The sequence below is a fragment of the Polypterus senegalus genome, chromosome 6, assembly GCF_016835505.1.
Source record: "Polypterus senegalus isolate Bchr_013 chromosome 6, ASM1683550v1, whole genome shotgun sequence".
In the NCBI taxonomy this organism is placed as follows: domain Eukaryota; kingdom Metazoa; phylum Chordata; class Cladistia; order Polypteriformes; family Polypteridae; genus Polypterus; species Polypterus senegalus.
In genome coordinates, this window is record NC_053159.1 from 17,686,060 (window position 1) to 17,701,602 (window position 15,543).

The 15,543-nt window shown below is 39.2% G+C and overlaps 1 protein-coding gene across 1 annotated transcript in view; it reads right to left on the bottom strand.

Annotated features, from left to right (window-relative positions):
- Nucleotides 1–4,341: 4,341 nt before the first annotated feature.
- LOC120530811 (sulfotransferase 1 family member D1-like) overlaps nucleotides 4,342–15,543 on the bottom strand; it is a 40,094-nt gene continuing 28,892 nt past the window's right edge. Inside the window, exons 5-8 of the mRNA XM_039755436.1 lie at nucleotides 13,691–13,817; nucleotides 12,741–12,835; nucleotides 10,278–10,458; nucleotides 4,342–4,609 (exon numbers count right to left, since the gene is read on the bottom strand). Coding sequence (XP_039611370.1) covers nucleotides 4,488–4,609; nucleotides 10,278–10,458; nucleotides 12,741–12,835; nucleotides 13,691–13,817 — 525 coding nt within the window. The 3' untranslated portion in view covers nucleotides 4,342–4,487. The remainder of the gene's footprint in view (nucleotides 4,610–10,277; nucleotides 10,459–12,740; nucleotides 12,836–13,690; nucleotides 13,818–15,543) is intronic.

The following is a 15,543-nucleotide window of genomic DNA, read 5'->3' on the forward strand; positions in this document are numbered from 1 at the left end:
GGGATAAAGTTTTTAGTTCACTGGAGGTCTTTACTCTTGAACTTGCTATATGTAAAGTGTCCATGAGTAAAAACATTCATGCCATAGATCAATTCTTGCTTTTTATTAGGGACTGACCTTGACTTTTTTTGATGGTCATTTTAAGAGGCAATTTTACAGGAAAATGTAGTGCTTTGAATTGGAATTGGCATAGTAGGAACAATGGCAATTTTTGAGTGTAAATATAATTTTACCCTGTGACATATCCTGTGAAAATGGTAGCTTCAATCAGTATTGCATGTAATGTTTCGGTCTGTAATCTTGCACCAGTACAAGGTTTTGGAAGGATTCGATGAAAAGCAATATATAAATTGAAACAGACCTACTGTATAGAAACAACCGTTTTCTCCTCCCCATTCTTCACAGCCATTTTCCTTTTCCCAATTTCTTAATCTGTTGTTCTCCTCATCCTCATTTTCATTCTTCCCCCTCTTGTAGTTCTCCTTTTCACAGTACTCTTTATCCTCTGGATTTGTATGCCAAGGTGACCTTTATTCTTGCTCTGTTTCTTTTTGTCATTCCTGTCTTTCATTCTCTTGACTTGTTCTGTCCACATTCATTGGCTTTCCTCTTATAATGTTCTGTCTTCTTCCATCCATCCATTAATTTGGAGGGATTCAATGAAAAGCAATATGCAAATTGAAACTGGCCTAGTGTTTGGACTCAACAGCTTAACTGAAAAGAAAGTGTGGAACTAACAATTGCAACCAGTAGAAACTGAAATAAACCCCAGAACAAGAACTAGATCCAGAACAAAAGCCAAAGTCAGTCCCTAGTAAAAACAAGAGTTGGTCTATGGTACAAATGTTTTATTCATGGGCAAATGCATATAGCAAGTTCAAGGGTCCAATGAATAAATAATATTAGCCAGTGGTAATAAAAACTACAAATATTTCATAACTTTTCAGTTATTCATTTAAATAGGGCTACTAGGGTGTTACCCCAACCTTTTTTCTGTGTCTCTGCCTTTTCTACCCACCATATATATCTGTATGTAAGATGCCCCTTTCACATGACAGGTCACTCCTTTTCATTGCTTTTAATTCAGACAGTTGTGGTGAATTTTGTTTCTTATTTACATTCAACAAGAGCACAGTGCTGGTGTTTTTTGTTCAGAAATTCAGACAGGTTAACAGTTCAGAGTTTATTGTTTTATTCTGGCTTCCCCTTCCCAGTTAAATTGAATTGAGAATACGGTTACCGTTCATTTATAAAGCAACTGAAGAACATTTGATTAGCAGGAGATTTACAAGTACCTCGATCAATAATCGTGAACAGTTGAGCACTCATGTTTTCTATTTAAGTAACAGTAAGTCTTTTTTTAAATTAATTTTAATTAAAAGCAAATAACAATCCATACCATCATATCAAACTTAACAAAGCAAAAATTCAACCTGCACCCAAAAGAAAGAGAGCAGAAACAGCCAACCAAGCAAATATTTGAAGCAGCAAGGAAGGAAGAATATATCCTTTTCCCTGATATAGAAGCTTATTCTAAAATGGTATTGATTAGATCCTGCCATATTTAAAACAAAAAAAAAAGGTTTTGAACGGATCCTCTAAGTGAGAATTTGATTACAGTATTTCCAATTTCAGATAGTATAGGACATTGTCGAGTAACCGGTGTGCATTTTCTAGGGGTGCCACGAAAACTTTTGTAAAATACTTAAAATTGCTAGTGTTTTTGAACTTTTGGTTGATTAAAAAGATAATGTTTAAAAAAAAATATTTTATGTTGGAAAAACAGATAACAGAACACTTACAGAAATGAAGTCTAAGAAACGCGAGAGACTTCAAATGATCGACAAGGAAATGTGCGTCATCAATCTAGAATTCCAAATAAATGAGGTTATAATTGAATCTAATTTCTTAAAAAAGATGTGTTAATGTTTTTGGGAATGGTTTGAAATAAAAGTAGCAGCTTGGGAAGGATGTTCACCTGCGCGTCATCAATCTCATATGTGCTGAAAAACAATCTCAACGTTCACATTAATTAAATTTAAGATTTATCCTTTGATTCCTTTATTAATAAAATGTCTTTCAAACTTGTAAAATTAACTGTTTTTATTGGCGATTGTCCATAGATTGTGTCATCACGACTTTATTTATGGGCAGTCCCTCAGGTGCGCCGCGAAAGAAAATTTTTGGACTTAGTGCGCCGCAACTCGGTTGCCTTTCACTGGTATAGGACATCAGTTACCCACTGCCTTAAAGATGGTGGGTTGGGATTCTTCCAGTTGAGCAAGACAAGCCTGGGAGTCCACCAAATAAAACTGTTAATGGCTTAGGAATGATTTTGACACCAAGGGCGTCTGATAGGCATTCAAAGATTTTTGTCCAAAACTATGTTAATTTGGTGCACACCTAAAACCTGTGGCCCAGTGAGGTTGGAGCTCGATTGCAACGTTCACAGGTTGAATCTTGCCCTGGAAACCTTTTGGATAGTTTTAATCAAGAGAAATGTGCTCGATAGAAGATTTTAAGTTGAATAATTAAGTGTTTTGTGCATATGGGATTAGAGTGCATTTTGAGCACGGCCGCCTTCCACTCCTTTTCTGAAATGTTAAGTGAAAGATCCTTTCTTCATTGTACACTGGGATCTTTGAAATTAAGGGATTTTAAAATGTTTTTATAAATTGTTGAGATGTTATCTGAGTCTTCGAGACTGATCTTCTGGAACAGAAATCGGTGAACGGTGAGGAAAATTGGGCAGGTTCAGTTTAGCAAAGTTTCTAGCTTGAAAGTAGTAGAAAAATTGTGTTGATGGGAAGCTTAATTGCTCGTAGGCTGTAAATACATTATCAATAAGCTAGTCTCTATACATGTTTTAATCCAAGACATTTTCCAAGCATTAAATATTGTGTATGATTGAGAGGATGAAAAAGAGTGGTTGTCATGTACAAGTGTGACAGATAAGAGCTTCTCTGTATTGAAGTGCTTCTTACGTTGGTTCCATATTCTTAGAGGATGAAGGGCAATTGGATTGCTAGTATATTGACGATAATTTGTATTAAGTGAGGCACAGAGCAGGGGATATAAAGAAGTACTGAAAGATTTTATTTCTATTGTAGACCAGGCTCATATATATTCATAGATTTGTGTCGATGTCCAGTATATTTGCCGCCCAGTAATAAAATTGAAAGTTAGGTAGTGCCATGCCCCTTTCTGCTTTAGGTCCTTGTAGAGTCGCCTTTTTGGATGGCTTGGATGTTTAGAATTCCAAATAAATGAGGTTATAATTGAATCTAATTTCTTAAAAAAGATGTGTTAATGTTTTTGGGAATGGTTTGAAATAAAAGTAGCAGCTTCGGAAGGATGTTCACCTTAACAGTGTTGATTCTACCTGCTAATGTGTGATGGAGTGCAGACCATTTGTTCACATCTTGTTTAATTTTTTCCATGCAGACTGCAAAATTTCGTTGAAAAAACAGCTTTATATTACTTTTGATATTTACCCCTAGATATTTAAACTGATCTGCTAAGATTAATGGAAAGGTGTCCAGTCTAGTATTGCGTCCTAGAGAGTTCACTGAAAAAAGCACACTTTTACTCAATTTAGTTCTGAGTTCAGATATACAGTATTTTGAAAATCTCCTAGTGCTTTTAGGACTGCTGGCACGGGATTTTGTGCGTCAGATATATACAGTACTATATCATCTGCATATAATGATATTTTCTGTTCAAGCTCTTCCCTGAAAATCCCCTTTATTTCTGACACGTTTCGAAAGTAAACAGCCAGTGGTTCAATGGCTATTGCAAAAAGCAATGGTGATAGGGGACATCCTTGTCGAGCACCACATTCTAGTTTTAAATAGTCAGAAATAATGTCAATATGAACTGAGGCTGTAGTCTAATCCATGCACGTATGTTAGGGCCGAACACAAATTTGTGCAATGTGTTGAATAGGTAGTCTCATTCAACCATATCAAATGCTTTTTGTGCTTTCAAAGATAGAAAGATCCTTGGGCATTAGATTTAATGGGTGAATATATTATATTAAACAAACATCAATGATAAGAAGCTAAGTGTCTGCCTTTAATAAATCCGTTTTGGTCTTGTGATATTACAGAAGGAAGCTAGCTAGAACTTTAGAGAGTATCTTAGCATCATTATTCAGGAGTAAGATTGATCTGTATAATGCACAGTGTAGTAAGTCATTATTTAAGACGAAATTTAATGCTTGGCGAAAAGTTTGAGGTAGAATTTTGTTGTCTTTAGCTTCTGTAAACATTGCTAATAATAGTGGAGAATAGTAAGACTTTAAAAGGATGTAATTAAAAGGACTGTTGGGACATTAAAGTCTGCATTACCAGAGGGATGGACCCTTTAATGTTTTCCACTCACAAAGCCCTCAGTTTCTCAGACAGCTTGAATTGGCAGGCTTGTCACAGTCTAGCCAATCAGCTTGCAGCCCTGAGTTGCCCCGTTATTTATAGTAAGTGGGTTTGTCAATGTTCAGTGGGATCACATCGGAATGGGATGTTGCAGTCAGCCATTTTCTCCTCATAATGCTTGTCAAAGAGGGCAGCTTCTTCGGCACTAAAGTGGTTTTTCCAGTCTCCTACTTGACCTAAAGAGAGTAAAAATAAACAATGTAGTTTATTAAAGTGACATTTTCCACTCATTTCATTTAGACTAATAGATTACAGGAGGCTGACACTGGGAAAAGTAATAGAGTCTGACAACAAGCAGTGCTGCTCTTGCAAAGGCTATTACCAGTTTATTGCCAAGTTGGTAAAACCTGGCATCACTTTTGAGTGTCTTAATTGACGTGATACATCTCCAGTCTGGGAGGCAGAGATAGATGACCTTCACCCCAAATAAAACTGTAAACAAGTCTTCTGACCAGCTATCAGAAAACAGAGAAGATGAACTCTGTTTTGGATGATTGATTTCATGACTTAACAGCCGCGCAGACTAACCTGATCTATAAATTGCAATTTTAGCTCTCTTCATTAATCCAAGCCTCTTGCACCATGTGCCCAGAACCAGGGTTATTGGCTTAAAGTGTTTTTATATAGTATTAAGACTAAAAGGCGCTAAACAAATGTATTTACTTTGTCCTGTGAAAACAATGTATCAAGAAGCACTAAGGAAAATGTCATTTTATTTTTTGCTCCAGGATTTTTTGATTGTGTTTCAATTATCGCACCTTCTGAAGCTAACAATCCTTATATGCACAACCATTCAAAAGTGTTTACACACCCAGATTTTTTTTTTTAAATAAAAATATCATTAAACTGATTTAAAAATACAGCCAAAACATTATTAGTGCTGGTAATGGATATTACAGCTAGAAATGACTGATATTTAATTCAGTGTCCTACTGCACAACCCCTTTCGCATATCCTTAACTAGCTGTCCCCCGTGGCTGTGCCTGTGTAGTACTGAAACAGGACAAACGTTAAAAATCAATTAAAAAAAATTTCATAATCTGTATTGAGAAGAATTTATATTGATAGCTTTCGTATCCAACGTCTCTTGATATACAATATTTTTGGTTTTGCTATCGGGGTGAGAATGTAAAAAGTTGGCAGTAGGTATCACTGGCTAAGTGGAAGGTAGTTACACTCCAATGTCAAACTTTGCCACTGTGTCTGATAATGTTCAGCTCTGATGGGAGAGCATCACCCGCATGGGGAGAAGGGCACATGGCCATGATATCTCTGCCAATTAGCAGCTACCCTCTAAAACACACATACTGTAGATGTGATCTCTCTTTCAAAAACGTCAAACGTTACTCTTCAACAATCTCTAGATGATAATATCTGCTGAACAAACAGGTATCGCTATTTAAGTGGAGGCAAGGTGTGCTCCAACACGTGGCGAGACGTAGAGCGACTTGAACAGAGGCTGGCACATAAAGGAGGATGGCCCTGCCCAGTTCCTTACTCCTGCGGTCCTGCCTCCCGCTCCCCTCAGCACACAGCCTGCCTCACAGATTTGCGTAAATAAATCGGTGCCACAACCAAACTATGATAGTTAGCGTGATAAGAGAAGTTGCACAATCAACCGGAATTTTCAAGCAAATTATAGAAAAAAAACCCGATCTAAATCCGTTAAGTAGTTCTCTCATGAAAAGCAAACATACAGACACACAGACAGACGTTGGATTTTATACGTATATACAGAGATTAGTCACAATGACATGCTAATTGATTATTAGAGAAAACTTTAAGTGCATTTGCACCACTGAATATTTTGAATAATTTCTGAATGCAGTGTAATATCACAATGAATCAGAAACGTTTTAGTGTATTACGTAGTGTCACACTCCTGCACTTAGGAGACAGCTTAATGGCTCTGGTGATTGTAATTTCCAGGAGTCACCATCTCAGAGGACCTGTCCTGGGCTGACAACAACTTGGCTATAATAAGCAAAGCACAACAACGTCTCTATTTTCTCAGGAAGCTAAGGAGAGCTGACCTCCCCCAGAAGCTGCTGGTTAATTTCTATAGATGCACTATAGAGAGCATTTTAACTAACTGCATGATGGCCTGGTACAACAGCTGCACCAAGTCTGCTAAAGAAGCCCTGCAGCGGGTCATAAAAACAGCAGAGGCCATTATATTGGAACTGAACTGCCATTACTCGAACTCTCGTATAAGACTCGCTATGTCAGAAGGGCCAAAAACATCTTTAAGGACAAAACTCATCCTGGAAATTCTTTGTTTGAGCTCCTCCCATCAGCAAGACGCTTTAGGTCAATCCGTGTACGCACAAACAGACTAAAAAATAGCTTTTTCCCATCTGCCATAAAGTTTCTGAACTCTGAATCTCCTCAGTCTGAGATCATTTTTTAATTGAACATGTGCAATAAGCTATATTGGTAACGTGCAATATACTAATATAATACAATATAGAATATGTAATGTACTATTCATTAACAAGTGCAATAACAATTTATGCTGCTGTACGTTGAGCAATAATAATTTGCTCTGGTTACTTGATCACTTAACACTGTATATGACATATTTGGAATTATTTGACTTTTCTTTAAATGCACCTTGGGGCTGTCACAAAAAGTAATTTCGTTGTGTTACACAATGACAATAAAGTGCTTGAACTTGAACTTCTCAAGGGGTTGGTACGGCGTCCTATTGCCTTTTCTCTTCCTTCCCCTGCAGACTGGAAAAGACTGACAGCTGTAACACCACTGACATCACTTCCGGTGTCCATCCACAGATCTGCCATCTTGAATTAGTTAATACTTGGACTCGCGTTTGAAAAGACGTTCTCACGATTATTTCGAATCTGCATTTGTTGTTTTGCCAACAAGTATAAGGGATTCATCATTTGGTGCCCCTCCTCTTTATGACCTCTGTTTGTCTTTTGACACAGTAGGCAGCAGTTTCTGTTGTGTACTTCACAAGTACATTACCCATGTAGAAACAGACCTAAATTAATTTAAGCAAGCTTGATAGGAATTGAGCAAAGTTTTTTTTTCCTGGGCTACAGGCTACTGTGAAGTCACCCATCACACACACTACATGATTTGGAAGTCTCATTAAATCCGTGGCAGTCATTGCACACTCCTGTACCTACAAAATCCTTTTGTAAGGGTGGGCCATCATGTTTATGAGAGTTGACCACTGATATAATTCATACAGTGCAGCCACAGTGAAAGAAGAAAGAAGGGTGTTTTGGACAAACAGGAAAGAGGCTTGTCTGTCGGAGGTTTCATGTTTGTCATACCATGACAGAATAAAATGTACCTCACCTCACCATTCCTGAAAAAACAGCCGCAAGTGTTGTCAGGTATCCCATCAATTGGTGTTTGTGAGATTTTGGAAATTTTAAACTGTGTTGAAAGTCTTAAGTCAGCCATGTATTCCATCATCCTCTTTGATTCTTAGTAATCTGACCTGAACCAGCAACTGTAGTAGCCAAGGCTGACATGCTCTCCAACTAAAAGTCGTGTTATGTGCCACCAACCTGAGAAGTGACTTACATTAAGTGTGTGCATTCTGTTACTAGCTAATAAAACAAAACTGCCTTGTGCAGGGCAGGTGCCTATTTAGAATTAAAATAAAGAAAAGTGCATAATTCAAGAACCACCGCTCCATAAATAAATTATAGACTATATATTGGTTTTGGCAAAACAAAGTGCACCGTTGGACTCCTTTTAAAACGGATGAATCTCTCAACAATGGTTAGTATTTTGCCTTTGCACCTTTTTTAAAACAACATGAATGCTGTATTTTGCAACATGTTAGTGATCTTAAGATGGGGATCAATACTCAGTAACATTTTTAGCTTTAAAAATGGATGTATTCTGTAGGTTTTAAGGCTTTGCTTTATAACGGGACACCAGCACCCATAGGCTACATTATAAAATACAAGAATGGGCTAGTTATTTTTTTTTTTATTTATAAAATACCAGCAATGGCGGACTGCACGATAACATGCAGTGACTACTGTACATTTGACTTATAGTTTTCATCCTCTTTCTCTGTACATTTAGCATTCTCTTGCTCAGAGGTTGATGCGCTTGCTGCTCCCTGAGCACCTCTCCTTATCTCCACCCTAGCAGCCTGCTTCTTCTCTTCTTCCTTTGGCACCTTTTCACATTAAAACTGATTAAGTCAGTTTTTGTGTTGCAATTACTTAGTACGCTTTTCTTAATTTTTCATTTAAGCTGGCACTTAAGTGTTCAATATGAAGAGGGAGAGGAAATGATGGCAAAGGTGGTAGGGATGAGAATGGCGCTCATACGCATGCACTGCACTGCTGCCCTTTGCCGTGAGTTGATTCTACAATAAAATAAAAATAAAAAGAGTAATAAAAATCATCACCCCGAAAGTGGATAGTAGACGTCACATAGTATATGTGTATCCAATTTCAGGTCAATAGGTCAAAATCTTTGCAAGCTACAGGCGATTTAAAATCCTGGACAGACAAATAGACAGCCACGGTAGCGTATTATATAAGAAGACTAGCTGTGTAAGCCTGTGCTGTAAAAAGCCCAGGATCCTAGAAACTATTGAAATCATCAGAAAATAAAATTGAAATGTAAAGATGTCAGGTAATTGAAAGGAACTACACTGGGCATTTCTCTCCTAGGAGGATTCATTTTGCCGACGTGATCTCATCGCTTGTGCATTAGCAGCTGGAGGACAAGTAAAAGGGATTTTTGCCGATGTTAACAGCTAAGAGACTTTGTCTTTCTTCTGAGGTTTTGTTTTGCAGACATGCTGGTCTCGCTTGTGTTATTAATGGCTAAGTGAGTTGTCTGTTCCCTCGGAGGTGGAGCCTTTACCCCGACTCACTTCCAGGCTGGACAGACAGACTTGCACACTTCCACGCGTAGACGTTTATATATAAGATGCTTCACTTTGTAGCTTAGTTTCATAAGGCAAACTAATGTACTGTGTATGCCAGAACTGTGAAGAAATGACTTTGAAAAATACCGACCTTAGTCTTTAACTAGATCTGACCCCAAGAAATCTGAGTCATCCCACCACCTACTTGTATACCACATTCTAATGCACTCATTATATTAGCCTTACATATACAGATATGCCAGTTTTGTTTTGGTAACACCGCAATATGCCAGACCCAGGAGATCTTTAAAAACAGTGCTTATTAGACTCTTTAACTTTACACATTTCAGCAGATGGAGGCATATAAGGTCTGAAAATTAAGTTTGCAAACTTGCCACCATGCACTTACATTGGCAGCACGGTACAAACAGCTTGGTAAGGTTTCACAACCTTGGTATTATATCAGTGTCTCACAGCCGTGATAATGTCGACGTGTGGTGGTATCTTGCTCAGTGGCGTTCATTATTGTTGTTGCATGTTCTTGTGTGCTGTCATGAGAATGTCGGAGCTTGCATTAGAGCAACGAACAAACACCAGCTCACACGGCACTGTCTGTGAAGGAGTTTTTAGCCAGTAAACAAGTAACTGTGTTGGAAAACCCTAACCCCTAACCCAGCTCACCTGCTCTAGCCCCCAATGAGGAAATATTGAAAGGAAGACACTCAGGACATTAAAGCGTCATACGACAACAGCTCTGATGGCTATTCCAGAAAAACAGTTCCAAAATTGCTTTCAAGTGTGGACCAGGCGTCGGTTGTAAGTACTTCAAAGGTGACCGTAGTGATATTCGGCAATGAGGTATGTAGCACTAGGATGAGTTAACGAAGTTAATTGTCAGAACTTGTCAGGGAATGTAGGTATTATTTAGGGTGAAAGACAGGTGGAGGGTTACTAGCAAATTGACAGATCATTACCTTTTCTCATGAAAGTGGATTTAGAAGAGTCAAATATAGGGTCAGGGACAGTAGTGTAGTTGGCCATTGGATTGTCTTTCATATTTGAGAAAGTTGTAAGCTCCACAATGCGGTTGATGATGTCTTCCGACAAAGATCGGTCCATGAATTTCATTATTTTGATGACTTCACTGCGCAAGTTCTATCAAAAAAAGATAAAAGGAAACAAAATAATTGAAAACAAGCTGTAAAATGTTCACTGTCATAAATGTTTACAGCAAATTAAATGGCACCCATTAATACTCGATATGGCATTGTGGTAAAACTAAATAAAATAAATAAATAAATGTAAGATGTAAAACATTTCAATTTCTTAACAACTGCTCTATTTCACCACAGGAAATCAGCCCATTGTGTCTTCCGATGTCATCAGAAAGTTAAGAAAATTTCCATCAGAAAACCAACACAACAAGAAGTACCATCCATCCATTAGCCAACCCGCTATACCCTAACTACAGGGTCATGGGGGTCTGCTGGAACCAATCCCAGCCAACACAGGGCGCAAGGCAGGAACAACTCCCAGGCAAGGCGCCAGCCCACCGCAGGGTGCACTCGCACACCCACACACTAGGGACAGTTTAGAATCACCAATGCACCTAACCTGCATGTCTATGAACTGTAGGAGGAAACCGGAGCGCCCGGAGGAAAACCACACAGACACAGGGAGAACATGCAAACTCCACGCAGGAAAGACCCGGGGAAACGAACTCAGATCTTCTTACTGCGAGGCAGCAGTACTACCACTGCGCCCCATTCTTTTGCAGTGGAAGGAAATATACACTGAGTTGTGCCTTCAGAAAAAAGGTGCTGATTAGATAAGGTGGTGAAAAAAGAATAGCAATGATAGCAGTAATGCCACACAGCACTTGGGATTTGCTTTAGATTTCCAACCTGTGCCCATATTTATGAAGCGTATCAGAATTACTTCTAGGCATTACACTAAAAGTCAGAATAGGATAAGAATCTGTCCTACCCCAGAGTACGACATGTGAAGTAGTAATGGTGTATCTCGGGGTTACGTATCACACTGTGCAACGTTGTAAAAACTTAAGTATTGGCATTGAGCTCAAAACAATACATGGCTTTGTTTGCTACATTTTACTCAATGTTTGAAATCTCTTGATGTAAAGCATCTAGTCTAATAAGTGTTAGTATATGTGGTAGTGTTGGATTGCTACTAAAATTTTGATTTTGGCTCTTGGACTTCAATACCAGTACCAAAACAGTTCCAAAGCAAATATCAGATAACGCCCCCTGCCGATGCCACCTCGTCCTGTTTCTCACAACTGCTTTGTTCCCTGAGACCACATACACACAGGCCTCACTGCTCTGCCACACAATCATGCCCCTTCCTTGTTTGCCACATTTTGTACATCGATAAGAGGAGCCTCCGCTCTGGACTATTCAACTCTTTTACCTACAGTATACCGTATATGTTCAAAGAGCATTTTGGGCCCCATTGTTGATTCGAGCTACATTTAATACGTACAGTATAATGAAACCAAACAGCTGATGGCCTTTCTGGTGTTTCAATCTCACTTCGAAGCGACTGAGCGAGAGGTGCTTGAATACTACCATTTACTTGTGGTAGTGAAATTAACAAAATGCTGGTACCATTTTAAAAATTTGATACGGTGATATTGCTTGTGATTCACATATGATAGCTCATTCACATTTGGGGCAATAATCTTTATGTGCATGGCATCAGTCACACCAACAACTCCAAGAAAAACAGCGATTTGCAAGAATGCCACTTGCTTTAATATTACCTCACGTGGGGTCAAGGGGAAACGTTTAAATCTGCGCATTACCTCACAAGTTGTAAGGGTGTTCAAAGTTGGAAACAAAATTCAAAAAATGCTTGGTTGTGATATACCCAAATCATCGCTATTGCAAAAACTGCATCTTCAACCTGGCAAAAAACGTTACCAACACTTTCAGTGCATGGCTCTTCTATGTAGATTGAACAAACACATGATGTACAAGGTTTGTTAAGAATATTATAACACCTCGGTCAAATCAGCCCATTATCGTTCACTGTTTCCAAAACTTTCAGCGTTGCCTGGGATGTGTGAGCAGATTTCTGCTTGAATGCCATCTTCCTGTAGCTCAAAAGCTCTCCTCAATCTTGGTGAAGTTGGAAGGAGTTTCCTAAATTTTGGAAAACTGATAAAACGTTATTGCTTCTACTCCTGAGAGAAGGACTAAAATTTACATTGCTCTGAGATTTTTGAGCCAGATACAACCATTTTCTACTCGGAGACATTTCAAAATATGGGCACTGGTCATTGTGTGGATTTAATATTCTTTCCATGGACACATACATCAATATAGTGGCTCAAAAGCTCTAAAAGATTTCCCGATGACCACCTGTGCAACAGTCAGAATCTTTAGATGTACCATTTTTTTTTATTACATTCCTACCTCTTTTAAATCTTCATAAAACAGATACAGAATGTTCCTTTTGTTCTTTTCCTGCCAAAATCCTTTCACATGGTCATACCAGGGACCAAAAGGAACTGAAATGAAACAAACCAACAATATAACACAGGGTCGGTGTACACGGGTAGTACAGGAAGTGGAAAATAGGTTATCTGCTTGATGGTTGTTTTATTTTACAAAGAGAATTTAAAATTTTAAATACCGGAGGGGATGGTGGCATCATGGCATGTGTTGAGGAAAATTCCCTACCCGTCTAGAATGTCATAATGGAAGGATCACAGGAGCGGAGGCACAACCTGGCCAGGCTGACCTTTGATTCGTATTGGGATGGACGTATAACAGAAGGGTCTGGGGACCTTGGTTTTTATGGACAATTCAGTATTCAGTATTTCTCTGGCGGGCTCCCAACTGGTGCACCTGCAGGGCTGCCTAGGAATTGGAGTTTGGAGGGATGATCTTGTTGGGGTACTTGGGTGCCGTCAGGGGCAACTATGGATTGCCGTGCAGCTTCCGTATGACCCAGAAGTACTTCTGTAGGCTAATGGTTCAGCCCCAGAAGTGCTCCCGGGATCAAGGTAAAAGGAGGCATCTTGTACTCATGGAGTCAGAGTTGGGAGGGAGCTGGACGACCCTCTCGGAAGAGGGCGAGAAGGAGATGGTCTGAATAAAGCCTGTGAAGCTGCAACTGATACTAAATGATCATTTATTTGAACTTGGAACTCTCTGTGGTTGAGTTGAGTGTCTGGTGTTGGGGTTGGGTGGCACCCCCTGGGGGTCACAAAGTAAAAATCATGAGACAAGTTTAATATATAACATGATTGTGAAGAAATAACTTCAACTTGAAAAATATTGAATATATCCTATAAAAAACCACCTAGTCAGAAAATCCCATTATTCGTGGAGCTATGTTAGTCTCAATGCTGCACACTTACCTTCTCCTTGCATGAACTTGTGAATGTATTCATTCCAGGGGCCAGGCTCTGGCTCTAAACTGTTCATCCTGTCAAAGTGATAATATGAGACTACAGAGTCTTTGGCATTGCGGGCGACATAGATCACCTGGTGATGAAGATTGAACAGACATTTGATTTGTGAGAACAGCAACAGGACTTTTCTTGATAGCATAAAAGGATCATAAAGAGCTGATGTGGTGCTTCATTAAAAGTGCTGCCACAGAACTGCTGGTGGTCTGAGAAGTAAAGCTTATTTCATGCATTGCCATTCAGTGGGTCTGCTGTCCTAAATCCAATAGAAAATATCTCGACTGCAGAGACCTATCGTTACACACTTGAACACCAACCATCAGTAATGAGTTAGGAGGAGAATAATCAGAAAAATAAAAACGCACCAGACCATCATTGCATAATCATGTTATTTTCTTTTTTTCTCACATATCCTTGACTTTAGGGGCTAAAGCTGTGATTTAGCTTAGCAGGGTTCCTTCAGTTTTGAGGAGCAATTAAGAACATGGTCTCAAATCCTCCAAAAGCATCTCCCAAAATGCCACCGAACCTCAGCTAGAATCGGGGCAAACACAGAATCCTTATAAAATTAAAGGATTTATTTTCTTAGGATTCTCTGTCACACAAAATGCTAAAAGGAGTTTCCTAAAACAATAAGGCAATCCAAAGCAAACACAGTCCCAATGCAGAATCCAGAAGACAAAAACAGAGCATGAAGGTGTCATGTCACCACCACAGCTGGGGTTCAAATTTATGTTTTATGTCACTTTCATTAGTTTTTGACTCTTTCATTCATGTTGTTTATGTGCATCATTCCTTATCTGGTTTTGTCTCTGTATATAAGCAGCTGCTGTTATGTTCCATGTGTTTTGCAGGTGATCCTCCGAGAGGTGGGATCACCTACAAATCAACGACAGGAGTTGCCCTCCGCCGTATAAATCTGGAGATTCTTCCACTGTCCCTAGCGGCTCATCCCAAACATGCTAGGGTTTTCTGATACTTACTGCTCTGTTTTTAGATCTTGCGCTGGATTTCTGTGTTGGGATCTTCTTCAGCTTTGTTTTTAGGCAACTCAGTTTTGCCTTTTGTGCACTACAGAGCTTCTTTCTTGTTACAAGCATTTTTGTGGAAATAAACCTTTTTATCTTAATACAGATTCTGTACTGTATTATATCTAGCTGGGGTTTGCCAGTATACAAACCTGCATCTAGTGGGCATTTTTAGAACTTATTGAGATTTATTCACCCCCAGTCCACAACAGAAAATTGTGATTTATGTATTCCTTGTTCATGACAGAAGTCCAGTAAATTGCAGTTGCACAACAAAATAAAAGTGCTCACCAACACCAGAGCACATTGACAATAAACCACCAGAAACTGTGGGAGACCTTTCGGCTATATAGAGTGGAGGGCAGTTCCTGGCGGTGATTGGCAGGTGGCCACACCTCTTGGGGGAACACCCACAAATCACATTGAACATACCACAGGCCAATAAAATGCAGCAGACAGTTAACAAAAATAACATTAACATAAATAAACGGCTCAATAATAATTAAAAAAGCACAACTCATGGACCTGAACCCCAGCCAGCTGACGAACCCTGGCTGAAACATTACAGGGTGCTTGTGCTCACACAGGTCATCCCATCACCTGATTTTCTTAGGATGTCTCTCATTCACACAATGGCCTAACCCCCAATTTGCACTCCTCCAGGCTCCAGAGCTCTGCTCCACACCAAAACGAGTCGGACAGGGTTAGTACCTCACATTCACTTCATGGCCAAGGTCAACACGAATAGGTGTGTATTTCAGAAATGGAAGTCTA